This window comes from Sabethes cyaneus, chromosome 2 (assembly GCF_943734655.1).
Source record: "Sabethes cyaneus chromosome 2, idSabCyanKW18_F2, whole genome shotgun sequence".
Lineage (NCBI taxonomy): Eukaryota > Metazoa > Arthropoda > Insecta > Diptera > Culicidae > Sabethes > Sabethes cyaneus.
In genome coordinates, this window is record NC_071354.1 from 102,145,051 (window position 1) to 102,157,546 (window position 12,496).

General features: G+C 42.3%; 1 protein-coding gene across 1 annotated transcript; it reads left to right on the forward strand.

Moving 5' to 3' along the window:
* Nucleotides 1-872: 872 nt before the first annotated feature.
* Nucleotides 873-12,156, forward strand: LOC128734189 (pyruvate dehydrogenase phosphatase regulatory subunit, mitochondrial). The gene is made up of 8 exons (XM_053828248.1): nt 873-1,486; nt 1,650-2,334; nt 2,394-2,487; nt 2,614-3,169; nt 3,229-3,436; nt 3,506-3,775; nt 3,835-4,035; nt 11,699-12,156. Exons 1-8 carry the CDS (start codon nt 936-938, stop codon nt 11,933-11,935), a joined length of 2,802 nt encoding a protein of 933 aa, XP_053684223.1. The 5' UTR covers nt 873-935; the 3' UTR covers nt 11,936-12,156.
* Nucleotides 12,157-12,496: the final 340 nt, after the last annotated feature.

Below are 12,496 nucleotides of genomic sequence, written 5' to 3' on the forward strand. Positions count from 1 at the left end.
GGATTAGCGGGGGGATACTGTATAACTTTTTCCGTAATTTCGAGGCGTGAAAAGCATTCTGAGCTGAAAAATTTTCGATCGACCATACCAACCCAACCATACCAAAGCAGATGTCTGTTTCTAGTTTGGACTTAGGTTGCTTAGGCCCTTTTTACATGTCTGCCGAGACATAATGTTAATTTTAATAATGCATTCAGATGGCGATAAAATATGGATTGTGTCTTTGATATTGTACAGCGACCTCTTGTATTTACATGAATTTAATGACCGAAAAGAACTAGCATATTAAGCAAAATTGTATTCAGATGGCGATAAAGTGTGGATCATGTCTTGAACGTATTACAGCGACATCTTGTAGTGCATAAATTTGACCACCAAATATATTTCTTCTACTGGCGGTGAGCGATAGAACTAACATCCATTTTTCTGTTCCGGGCGCTACTGAGCAGTCGCGGTGGGCGTGCCAAGCTAAAACATTCATTATTCTGATGCATTAGGGACATTAGGGAGTATAAAGCATGATTTTTCTTTTATTTTCCAAATGATAACTGAAAACAATATTTATTTCTGTGAAAGGAAAAACCGTTTTTGATTAATTTTGTAAATATGGTTTCCAAGTTGTAGGTATTAAATTTTAAAATTTAGCAAGGTAATTAGCAAGTATATATACAATACAACGCGTGTGTGTCGCTTTTCTGTACAGTTAGTGTAATAACCGAAATAATCGAAGAGCAAACTCATGAAAGTGGCCAACAGAAACAGAACAGCCAACATTACCGATTTAACCTTAATCATTTTTTTCTGTGTTTGTTTTGTTTCAATAATAAAGCTTATATGCCGAAGTTTGACAGAACTCAGCTGATGGTGAATTTTTGCCAAATTCAGAATCGTAAGGGTAAACAGCTGGCAAATGTTTGTTGTGAAACGCATATAAAATGTTTGTAGCTCTTAAACAGTCGAGATTGTGTAACAACTCTGTGATTTTACGGAAAAAATGGCTGTCTTCACCGATTGGAGTCATTTATAGTGCTGAATCTCTTGCCGGCCATCTACGAGGGGATATTGCGCATTACTCTCAAAGATCATTTTCATCCTGTGAACGTCGGAATGAAAATTTTCAGCATTACGGTCTAAAGTTTGATTCCATCAGTACTACCCCTCCAAAGGATGCCCGTGTTGTTGTTTGCGGTGGCGGAATTATGGGTGCAGCGGTGGCGTATCAACTGGCGGACCGCGGTTGGGGACCGCACACGGTTTTGCTAGAGAAGGGCCGTATTGGCGAGGGCAACCCGTGGCATTACAGCGGATTACTAGGAGAGCTCAAACCTTCGTACTCGCAGGTTTTGTTAGCACAAACGTCACTGGATTTAATTAAGGAATTCGATAAAAAAGGTCTTCCGACAGGTTGGAAGAAAACCGGTTCTCTCAATCTGGCCCGAACGAGAGATCGCATGACGGTGTTCAGGAGGATGAAATCGCAGAGCATGTGGGTATTATGTGTTTATTTAGATAAAAATGTTAAAAGTTATTCGGCATTTAAGGTGCATGTATGCGAGTTATTTGTTAATACCATTTTCAAGTCAGACTGGTACCTGTTTCTGTGAAAGTCTTAGTAGAATATTTGTAATTTTTATCTAATTTTGTTTTAGATCTTGGAACGTGGAGTGTGAGCTGGTATCACCAGAACGCTGTAAAGAGCTCTGTCCAATAATTGAGATTGATGATTTGATAGGCGGTCTTTGGATACCGAACGACGGTATAGGGGATCCAAACGCATTTTGCCAAAGTCTGGTGAAGGAATCGTTAGAGAAGGGAGTAACCGTAGTAGAAAACTGTGCGGTAACAAAAATTATTCAAGAAGACTGGAGGGTGAAGGCCGTTGAAACGACCAATGGCACGGTAGAATGTGTCTATTTTGTAAACTGCGCTGGTTTTTGGGCTCGTCAAGTAGGTCAATTATCCGAACCATACGTAAAGGTGCCTTTACATGCTGCTGAACATTACTACTTACACACAAAGCCCATTTATGAGCTTCCACAATCCGGCATCCCGGTAGTACGAGATTTAGACGGTCATGTGTATTTTCGAGAAAACAATGGCTGTTTGCTAGCCGGTGGCTTTGAGAATGTAGCCAAACCTGCGTACGAGGATGGAGACACTCCGCTTTCCATATCTGAACGAAAACTTCCACCGGATTGGGATCACTTTCATCCTTTATTGGAAGAGTTACTACATCGAATTCCTTGCTTGAAAGATGCTACCTTAGATCGGCTGTCAAACTGCCCAGAAGCATTCTCGCCCGATTGCAAGTGGATTATTGGCGAGGCACCGGAGGTTATAAAATAATTATAAAAATTGATGACCAAATAATTATATTTTTTTTCATTTTTCAGATCCAAAACTATTTAGTGGCTGCTGGCATGAAGACTATCGGTATGTCAGCAGCTGCTGGTGTTGGCCGAGCTATTGCTGATATCATAACTCAAGGTAGGAATTATGTGTTTAATAAGTTTAAGATATACTCTCAATCGGTCTTAGAGTTTCATTAGAGATTTTAATGCTCAGTCTCAATTACGAATTATCCAAAAATTTTCATTATTTGTAAACTTTTAGGCTACTCTACCGTGGACCTCCACGAATTGGACATATCTCGCTTTTTAGGATTGCACAATAACCGCAAATTTCTGCGCGATCGTGTTCGCGAGGTTCCTGGTTTGCACTACGATCTGAATTATCCATTTTACGAGTTTCGCACTGGACGCAACTTGCGCATGTCGCCAATTTTTCCGGTTCTCAAGGAAGCTGGTGCCGTGTTCAGTCAAGTCATGGGCTATGAACGGCCTGCCTGGTTTGATAAGAATAATTCACTGGATGAGAAGGGAATACCCCGGTTTCGGATTGCTACCACTAACGGTTGGGGAAAACCTCATTGGTTTGAAAATGTGCAGAGCGAATACGACGCGTGTCGAGAGAAAATTGGATTAAGCGATTACAGTACGTTTACGAAAATAGATTTGTGGTCAAAAGGACGGGAAGTGGTCGACTTTCTGCAGTATTTGTGTTCTAACGACATCGATCAACCGGTAGGATCGATAGTCCACACCGGCATGCACAATCGACATGGTGGTTATGAGAATGACTGTTCGCTAGCTAGATTATCGGAAAATCAGTAAGTTTTTAGGAATACTAAATGGTAGCCCACTTTTTAACTAAATTTATTTTCGGAAGCTACATGATGATTGCACCGACGGTTCAACAGGCGAGGTGCAAAGCGTGGATCGAACGTCATTTACCTCCGGGTGGAAGAGTGAGTGTTTCGGACGTAACTTCCATGTACACTGCCATATGTGTAATGGGACCTTTCACTCGAATAATGCTTTCAGAACTGACTGATACAGATCTGGCTCCGAAACATTTTCCTTTCTTCACTTGTAAGGTATAGTAGCTAGTTCAATTTACTCGAAAGTTCATCATCAAACTAATAATTATATGACTGACTGCGCAGGAATTAGATGTAGGTCTTGCCAATGGGATCCGTGCACTGAATCTAACTCACACTGGTGAGTTAGGCTATGTATTGTATATACCGAACGAATTTGCTTTGCATGTGTATACAAAGCTGATGGAAGCTGGTCAAAAGTACGGAATCAAACATTGTGGATATTACGCAATGCGAACACTGAGAGTGGAGAAATTCTTTGCCTTCTGGGGTCAGGATCTGGATACGTTTACCACGCCTCTCGAGTGCGGTCGCATGTGGCGTGTTAAATTTGATGTATGACAAATCATTGTAATCACTGACCAGCTGGCATCTTAATTGTTTTATTTTTCTAGAAACCCGTCAGCTTTATTGGGAGGGATGCTTTGCTGAGGCAGCGTGATGAGGGAGTGCGCCGTATGTATATTCAACTGTTGATCAATGATCACGATCCTGACATCGATTTATGGAGTTGGGGTGGCGAACCGATTTATAGAGATGGTGTTTATTGCGGACAAACAACGACTACTGCTTATGGATTTACGTTCAAGAAGCAGGTTAGTGTTTTCAGTATTTCATAATTTGGCTGTTAAGCAGACAGTTAGCAAACTAAGACAAATCGATTTTGCAAGAACTTTGTTTTAGAGAATATGTTTACTGTCCATAAATGGAAGACAGTCATATATGCAAAAACGTGCAGCGGCGAACATTTTTTCTTTAATATTGTGTCACTAAAACACACTACGCAACAGTTGAACGTTACAAATTGTCCAAATCATCATAATATCACTTGAATGTACATTATAGAATACTTTTTCAAGCAATTTGTTCACAAGTGACCAACAATTTGTTCTAAAACTTGGAAAAACAACCGAAGTTACTGATATGCGTTTATTTGTGCTTGAATAAGAAAGAATAAACGCATAACAGTCATAGCGTGCCTTGATCCTTGCGTTGCCAGTGACTCAGGAGTATTTTCAAGACAACGTGTCGTTGTTGTTTTGATAATTCACGTGCACGTTCAATTCAACTGTTTTAAATGTCTGTACTGGACTATTTTACGGGAGTAAGGATAACTCTGAAGGTAAACTTCCAGTTTCTAGCATTTTCAGCTTTTATTTGTAACTAGCTGACCCGACAAACTTCGTATTGCCACAAATTAAACTGTGTTGTACATAAGTCATGAATCTCGAATAATCTTTGTCACAATCTCGAGTTGCAAGTTATTGAGGAGTTCAACCTTAGATGATTCATTTTGGCAGTTACGTAACTGTGAAAGCATGGGTAATTTAATATACAAATTTGCAATGTTTCCTCACAGTTAACTAGAAAACAACTCCCCCCATTGCTTAGCCAGGAAAATTTCTCGAGTTCGATTAGTTTTTGAGTTACGCAAAAATATCTGTTTTATTTGTATGATTGTCCTTATCCCACTATCACAGGTGTGAGGGGTCTCAAACCATGCTTCCAAAAACCTTCACATGCCAAATTTGGTTGCATTTGCTTGATTAGTTCTCGAGTTATGAGAAAATTTGTATTTCATTTGTATAGGAGCCCCCCTCCTAAAGTGGAGAGAGGTCCTAATTCACCATAGAAAAAAATTCTTGCCGTCTAAAACCTTCACATGCTGAATTTGGATATATTTGCTTGATTAGTTCTCGAGTTATGCAGAAATTTGTGTCTCATTTGTATGGGAGCCCCCCCCCCCCTCTTAGCGGGGGAGGGGTTTCTAATCATCATAAGAATCTTTCTCGGCCCCAAAAACCTCTACATGCAAAATTTCATGCCGATCGGTTTAGTAGTTTTCGATTCTATAAGGAACATACCGACAGACAGATAGACAGACAGAAATCCATTTTTATAGGTATAGATTTGTTATCGTGGGGTCACATAAGGAGGTTTATTTAACTCAGAAACTGGTCGCTTTCCTGTTCCAGAACACTCCCAGAACGTGTCCGAGTGTGACCAATATGATTTTTTTCAACACGCATAACTAAAAAGCAGTTATCTGTCATACTACACGTGGTTTCCCAGGTGGTTGCTACAAACAAAAATGCAGCGTTGCCGAATGCAAACTTTCTATCTCTGCATTACGTAGATACATTACAGACCAATTCATGCAAATTTAACAGATACCAGTCAGACTTAAAAATGGTATTAACAAATAACTCGCATACATGCACCTTAAATGCCGAATAACTTTTAACATTTTTATCTAAATAAACACATAATACCCACATGCTCTGCGATTTCATCCTCCTGAACACCGTCATGCGATCTCTCGTTCGGGCCAGATTGAGCGAACCGGTTTTCTTCCAACCTGTCGGAAGACCTTTTTTATCGAATTCCTTAATTAAATCCAGTGACGTTTGTGCTAACAAAACCTGCGAGTACGAAGGTTTGAGCTCTCCTAGTAATCCGCTGTAATGCCACGGGTTGCCCTCGCCAATACGGCCCTTCTCTAGCAAAACCGTGTGCGGTCCCCAACCGCGGTCCGCCAGTTGATACGCCACCGCTGCACCCATAATTCCGCCACCGCAAACAACAACACGGGCATCCTTTGGAGGGGTAGTGCTGATGGAATCAAATTTTAGACCGTAATGCTGAAAATTTTCATCCCGACGTCACAGGATGAAAATGATCTTTGAGAGTAATGCGCAATATCCCCTCGTAGATGTCCGGTAAGAGATTGAGCACTATAAATGGCTCCAATCGGTGAAGATAGCCATTTTTTCCGTAAAATCATAGAGTTGTTACACAATCTCGACTGTTTAAGAGCTACAAACATTTTATATGCGTTTCACAACAAACATTTGCCAGCTGTTTGACCCGTTACTTACTGTGAAGCTGGAAGGATTGTCAGTGTGCCCTACCATAGATTTAGAGTTTGTAACATTGACTGTGAGACCTGCTGCTTGGGAGCTCTGCATATCGATTTGGCGTTATGCGAGCAAGACAATGTCTTCGGGTAGGTCGGGGTCACTTAGCTGCTCCATCGTTAAACGATTCCAAGGCAATTCTCGATTTGGTCTACTATATCACATCCATAATGATGAGAAATAACATCGGTTATAAAATGTAGCCCTGTCTCACACCAGCAGTAACTCTTATAGGGTCGGACAAGACGCCACTGTGCAACACCTTGCACGAGAACGCCTCCACTAATGAACATGTTGTTATTACCACAAAATGCTATAAACAGCTCCCAGTTTTCGCTCATCTCTCCTAATTCACTTCGTCCCATGACGCGTTCAAGGTCCGCGTTGTTTAAGCCAATCTTCACGTTGAAGTCGCCAAAATGGATCTAAATGTCCCTCTTCGGGATTTTCTCAACCAGCTTGTTCATTTGACAGTAGAAACTAGTTACAACGTACAAAGCTTGTTCCCAACCCTTTTACTTACTTACTTACTTACTTAGGTGGCTTGCCGTCCTAAGACAAAGCCTGTTGAACAAAGTTTCTCCATGTAACTCGGTTGAGGGCTACCGCTCTCCAATTCCTCGGACACCGAGTAGTCTCCGCCTGCTCTCGCTCCACCTGGTCTAACCATTTTGCTCGCTGCGCTCCTGGTCGTCATGTTCCTACCGGATTTGAGGCGAACACCATCTTTGCAGAGTAGTTGTCCGGCATTCTTGCAACATGCCCTGCTCACCGAATCCGTCCAGCTTTAGCCGCTCACTGGATACTAGGTTCGCCATAGAGCTGTGCGAGTTCATGGTTCATCCTCTGCCTCCATACTCCGCTCTCCTGTACGCCGCCAAAGATCGTTCTTAGCACTCGTCGTTCGAAAACTCCGAGCACTCGAAGATCCTCCTCGAGCATTGTCCATGTTTCATGCCCGTAGAGAACAACCGGTCTAATAAGCGTCCTGTACAGGGTGCACTTTGTACGGGGACTTAGTCTGCTCGTCCACAATTGCTTGTGAAGCCCATAGTAAGCACGAGTTCCGGTGATAATACGCCTCCGAATCTCACGGCTGGTATCATTGTCCGCCGTTACCGTGAGCCAAGGTAGACAAATTCATCGACTACCTCAAACTCATCGCCGTCGATCAATATACTACTGCCCAAGCGGTGTTGTTCGGCCTCGGTTCCGCTGGCCAGCATGTACTTTGTTTTAGACGTATTTACCTTTAACCCAATCTTTTCTGCTTCGCGCTTTAGCCTGGTGTACTGTTCAGCCACCGCCACAGATGTTCTGCCGATAATATCCATGTCATCGGTAAAGCAGACGAATTGACTAGATTTGTTGAATATCGTGCTCCGCGTGTTGATATCCGCTCGGTTCATAACACCTTGTAGCGCTATGTTGAACAGCAGGCATGAAAGACCATCACCTTCACGAAGCTCTCTGTGTGATTCGAATGAACTTGACAAACCACCCGAAGTCCGAACACAGCACTGTGTACCATCCATAGTAGATTTAATCAGTTTGATGAGCTTCCTGGGAAAGCCGTTCTCGTCCATGATTTTCCATAGCTCTTTCCGTTCGATGGTATCATATGCGGATTTGAAGTCAACGATCAAATGATGCGTGGGAACTCTGTATTCACGGCCCTTTTGGAGGATTTGCCGCAGTGTAAATATTTGATCCGTTGTAGACCGATCTTCGTCGAAGTCAGCTTGATAAGTTCCCACTAATCTATTCACAATTGGTGATAGTCGACGGAAAATGATTTGGGACAGCACTTTATAGGTGGCATTGAGAACGGTGATCGCTCGATAGTTCTCACAGTCCAACTTGTCGCCCTTTTTATAGGTCGGGCAGATAACCCCATCTTTCCACTCCTCCGGTAGCTGTTCCGTATCCCAAATTCTAACGATTAGTCGGTGTAGACAAACGGCCAACTTTTCTGGTCCCATTTTAATAAGCTCAGCTCCGAGGCCATCTTTTCCAGCTGATTTGTTGTTCTTTAGCTGCATGATGGCCTCCTTAACTTCACTTATCCTTGGGGCTGGCACCTCTTTCCCGTTTGTTGCACCGTCGAAATCGCTTTCCCCGTCGCCATGGTTCTCCGCCTGTCCGCCATTCAGGCGTTCGTCGAAGTGCTGCTCCCACCTATCCCAGCCTAGCCCTCTGGTAGATGTGATTTTTATTCGTGCAGCTCAGCGTATTTAATTTTACGCTCTTTCCACTTCACGTCTTGTCCTACCTTAGGCATACCGTAAAACACCTTTGCTTCAGCCTTCCAGTTGGCCTCGAAGCACGACGCTGGTCTAAAAAGCTAGTCGTCGTTTGTTTGAGTCTCGGCTGGAAGAGATTGCTAGAGTCAATAAAATCGTAGCTATAACCCCGCAATTGTCCTGCACTCTAACAGCTGGCTGCGAAGTTTGTTGGATAAAAACAGAAGGTCAAGTTTCGAAAACGGAATGTATCACCTTGGCTTTGCTTTGCTTTAACGCTTTCTTATACGCTACCATTTCCTCCGTCGTTTGGAAAGACTAACGTTACAAAAATTTATTATCTTTGACTTCATTAATAAGTCAAGACAAAACACATGAGGTTGAGTCTTCGTGCCAACGCTCAGCATTTGCATTAGTATCCCCTTCCCTATCGGGACACGCTTTGGGTTTGCTCCAGCGTTGGTTATTCGGTCTCTATTAAGGTTGTTCCTGTCCCGGCTGGTACTACAAGGAGATAGGGTTAGTTGCTTGATAAAACGCTACGGCACTATGGCATTAGTTCTTCGGGCTGCTTTTATGTTGGGTTTACTCTGTGTTCTCCATATCGCGAGGAAAGACTACCACACGAGTGTTCGCCGGTGACCCGCCCTCGGAAGCGCCGGCCAGTGCGGGAGGCATTTAAATGTTGATCGGCAATAGTCCTTTTTTACTCATCCTCGACTTCGATTAATACAAGATACAAACGCCTGAGACGTTCTTGCTTTCGAAGCTGCCTGAGAAATGTCGAGCGAAGATTAAAACGTAACCCTAAATCTTTTTGGAAATATGTTAACGAGCAACGGAAAGATGACGGTCTATCCTCGGTTATGTTCCTGGGTGATAAAACGGCGAGCAACTCTGAGCAAATCTCTGAACTGTTCTCGATGAAATTCTCCAGTGTATTTACTGATGAAAGTTTGACGATTGCAGAGTTATCCACAGCGACCGAGCGTGTTCCTTTTCTGGGTCATTCATTGAACAACCTCACCATCGATGAAGTGATGGTTACATCGGTCGCCGCGAAGTTGAAACTTTCTCGATCCGTTGGACCCGATGGCATACCACCTGTGTTTCTGAAAAAATGCATCCACGCTATCGCTGCTCCAATGAGCCATCTTTTCAGCTTATCCGTTAACTCAGGTATCTTTCCCTTAGCATGGAAATCGGTTTACATGTTCCCTGTATATAAAAAGGGAAATAGGAAAAACGTAGATAACTATCGAGGAATCTCTGCTCTAAACTCAATTTCAAAACTGTTTGAGCTCGCCCTGTTTGAACCAGTATTTGCATTTTTTAAACAGTATATCTCTGATAACCAACACGGATTTATGCCCAAGCGCTCCACGACTACCAATCTCTTGACTCTTACATCCTACGTGATAAATAGTTTCGATGCTCGGTCGCAAACGGATGTCATTTACACCGATCTTTCCGCAGCTTTCGATAAATTGAACCACCAAGTCACTATTGCTAAACTGCATAAGCTTGGCATATGTGGTCCGTTGCTGCGTTGGTTCCGTTCATACTTATCCGATCGCCACTTAAAGGTGAACATTAAGGGCAATCTCTCTGGATCGTTCACTGCTCATTCTGGAATACCACAAGGCAGCCATCTTGGTCCTCTAATATTCCTTATCTACTTCAATGACGTCAACTGCCTGCTTAAAGGTCCGCGATTCTTGTTTGCTGACGACCTCAAGTTATACTCAAAAGTCGAAAATCTATCCGACGCCGCTGTCCTTCAGGAGGAACTATCGACCTTTGCCAAATGGTGTGTCGACAACCGCATGCTGCTTAACCCCAACAAGTGTGAAGTCATTACATTTTCCAGAAAGCTGAGCCCGTTCGCTTTTGACTACAAGCTGTCAAATACGCCATTACGTCGCGAAAACTGCGTCAAGGATCTGGGGATACTGCTCGACTCTAAACTTACATTCAAACAGCACATCGCGTTCATTGTGGACAAAGCTTGCAGGAACCTTGGCTTCATTATGCGCATCGGCAAGAACTTCAACGATGTTTACTGCTTGAAAGCTCTTTATTGTGCATTAGTCCGCTCCAACCTTGAATACTGTGCTCCAGTTTGGAGTCCATACTATCAAAATGGAGTTAGCCGAATCGAGTCAGTGCAGCGGAGATTCATTCGTTTTGCTCTTCGGAGACTTACGAATAACCTTTTCAGCTGCCAAGCTACGAAACAACGCTGTAGGCTCATCGACCTAGACCCCCTTCATGTTCGTCGCGATGTAAATAGAGCAACAATTGTCTCTGATTTATTAACCTCACGAGTGGATTGCCCGTACATATTGGAAAACCTTGATATTCACGTCCCGAGTAGTATATTGAGCAATAGACACTTTCTAAACGTGCCGAATCGACGGACTAACTACAGCTGCTTCAGCACGATTACCTGTCTTCTACGCCACTTTAACCGTTTTTGCTCCAGCTTCGAATTTGACGTCAGCCGTAACGTGCTGAAAAATCGTCTTTTATCAATAGTGCGTAGTTTTTAGGATAAATTTAGGGCTTTGCTGCAACGACTATTCATTTTTGATCTGCTAGGAGGTAATATTGACAGCCCGGAGCTCCTAAGTCGAGTCCGATTTAACGTTCCACCAAGGCATACTCGACGAGCTGATTTCTTTAGGCTTCCATTGCACCGTACTCAGTTCGCTCAAAACAATCCATTTGATGTATGTTGTCGTGTCTTTAATACTGTTTCAGACGATTATGATTTTAATGTTACTCGGACTACTTTCAAACTTAGAATAAGTAATTACTAAGAACTGTCTGTACGAAATTTCGAAGACTAGTAAATAAATAAATAAATATAAAAATAAATTATCATTTGGGCACAAGGCCTGTTGATGTACAAATAATCAATTAAACTTCAAATGTTTTTTTGTTCATAAATCCATAACCAATGGGATCAGCATTTCGTAGAACTGTCCAAATTGCACAATAAATTTAAAAAATCCCCTTATACTACTCATGGTTGTACTTTGCTTCAATCTTATAGCTATTGTAATTTAAACCATTTTTATAACTTTATCCTCTAGATCTGCCTTGGATTTGTAAAAAATCCCGACTCCAACGGTAACTCGCTGCCAGTCACGAACGAGTACGTTCTAAACGGAGATTATGAGGTGGAAATCGCTGGCATTCGCTATCCAGCCAAGGCCAACCTGCATTCGCCCAATCTACCCACCAAATATCCGGATCAGGAGCGGGAAGCCTACAAAGCAACGAGGGACAAATCAGATGATAGCAATTTGCTAGCGTACAAGAAGAGGTAGGAAGGCACCAGTCACAGGGGGGTCCCTCTCGTGTGCGTTGTTGGAGTGATAATGTGTTTTTCATTCAACGATATTAAAGTGCATTCAATCAATTCGAAACTGGAACAATAACACATATAGTTTGGATTTTTCCAATGTATTCTCATTAATTTAACCGCCGACGAAATTGGTCTTCCTAGTTTTTCGCTGAACGTTATGGAAATTTCGTTCTGTGTGTATTGTATAAAATAAATTATTTCGAAATCGAACATGACAATGTACTTTGTGATTATTGCTGTTTTAGTAAGCGTTTTTTAATAGTGAAATTATGAAAATCATTAGGTTTAATTACGTTATTAAACGGTCAATACCTCGCTGGGCCTCCGATTCAATCAATTTAATAGAATGAATTTTCAGAATGAAAAAGTGATGTGCTATTCATTATAGCAGGCCTACAATTCCCATACAATATAATTGGAAATTCATGAAAAACCAACAATTGCAATAGGTACGGTTCAAGCAAAACACGTTTAAACTTTGCTCTGCCCAATGATTGACGTCACATGATGAGTATAAGGATGC

Bases quoted from the DNA above. Each gene is read 5' to 3' on its own strand.
- LOC128734189 (XM_053828248.1), top strand. From the start codon at position 936: ATGTTTGTAGCTCTTAAACAGTCGAGATTGTGTAACAACTCTGTGATT. The intron at 2,335-2,393 runs GTTATAAAATAA...TTCATTTTTCAG, and splicing joins TTATTGGCGAGGCACCGGAG to ATCCAAAACTATTTAGTGGC. The intron at 3,776-3,834 runs GTATGACAAATC...TTATTTTTCTAG, and splicing joins TGTGGCGTGTTAAATTTGAT to AAACCCGTCAGCTTTATTGG.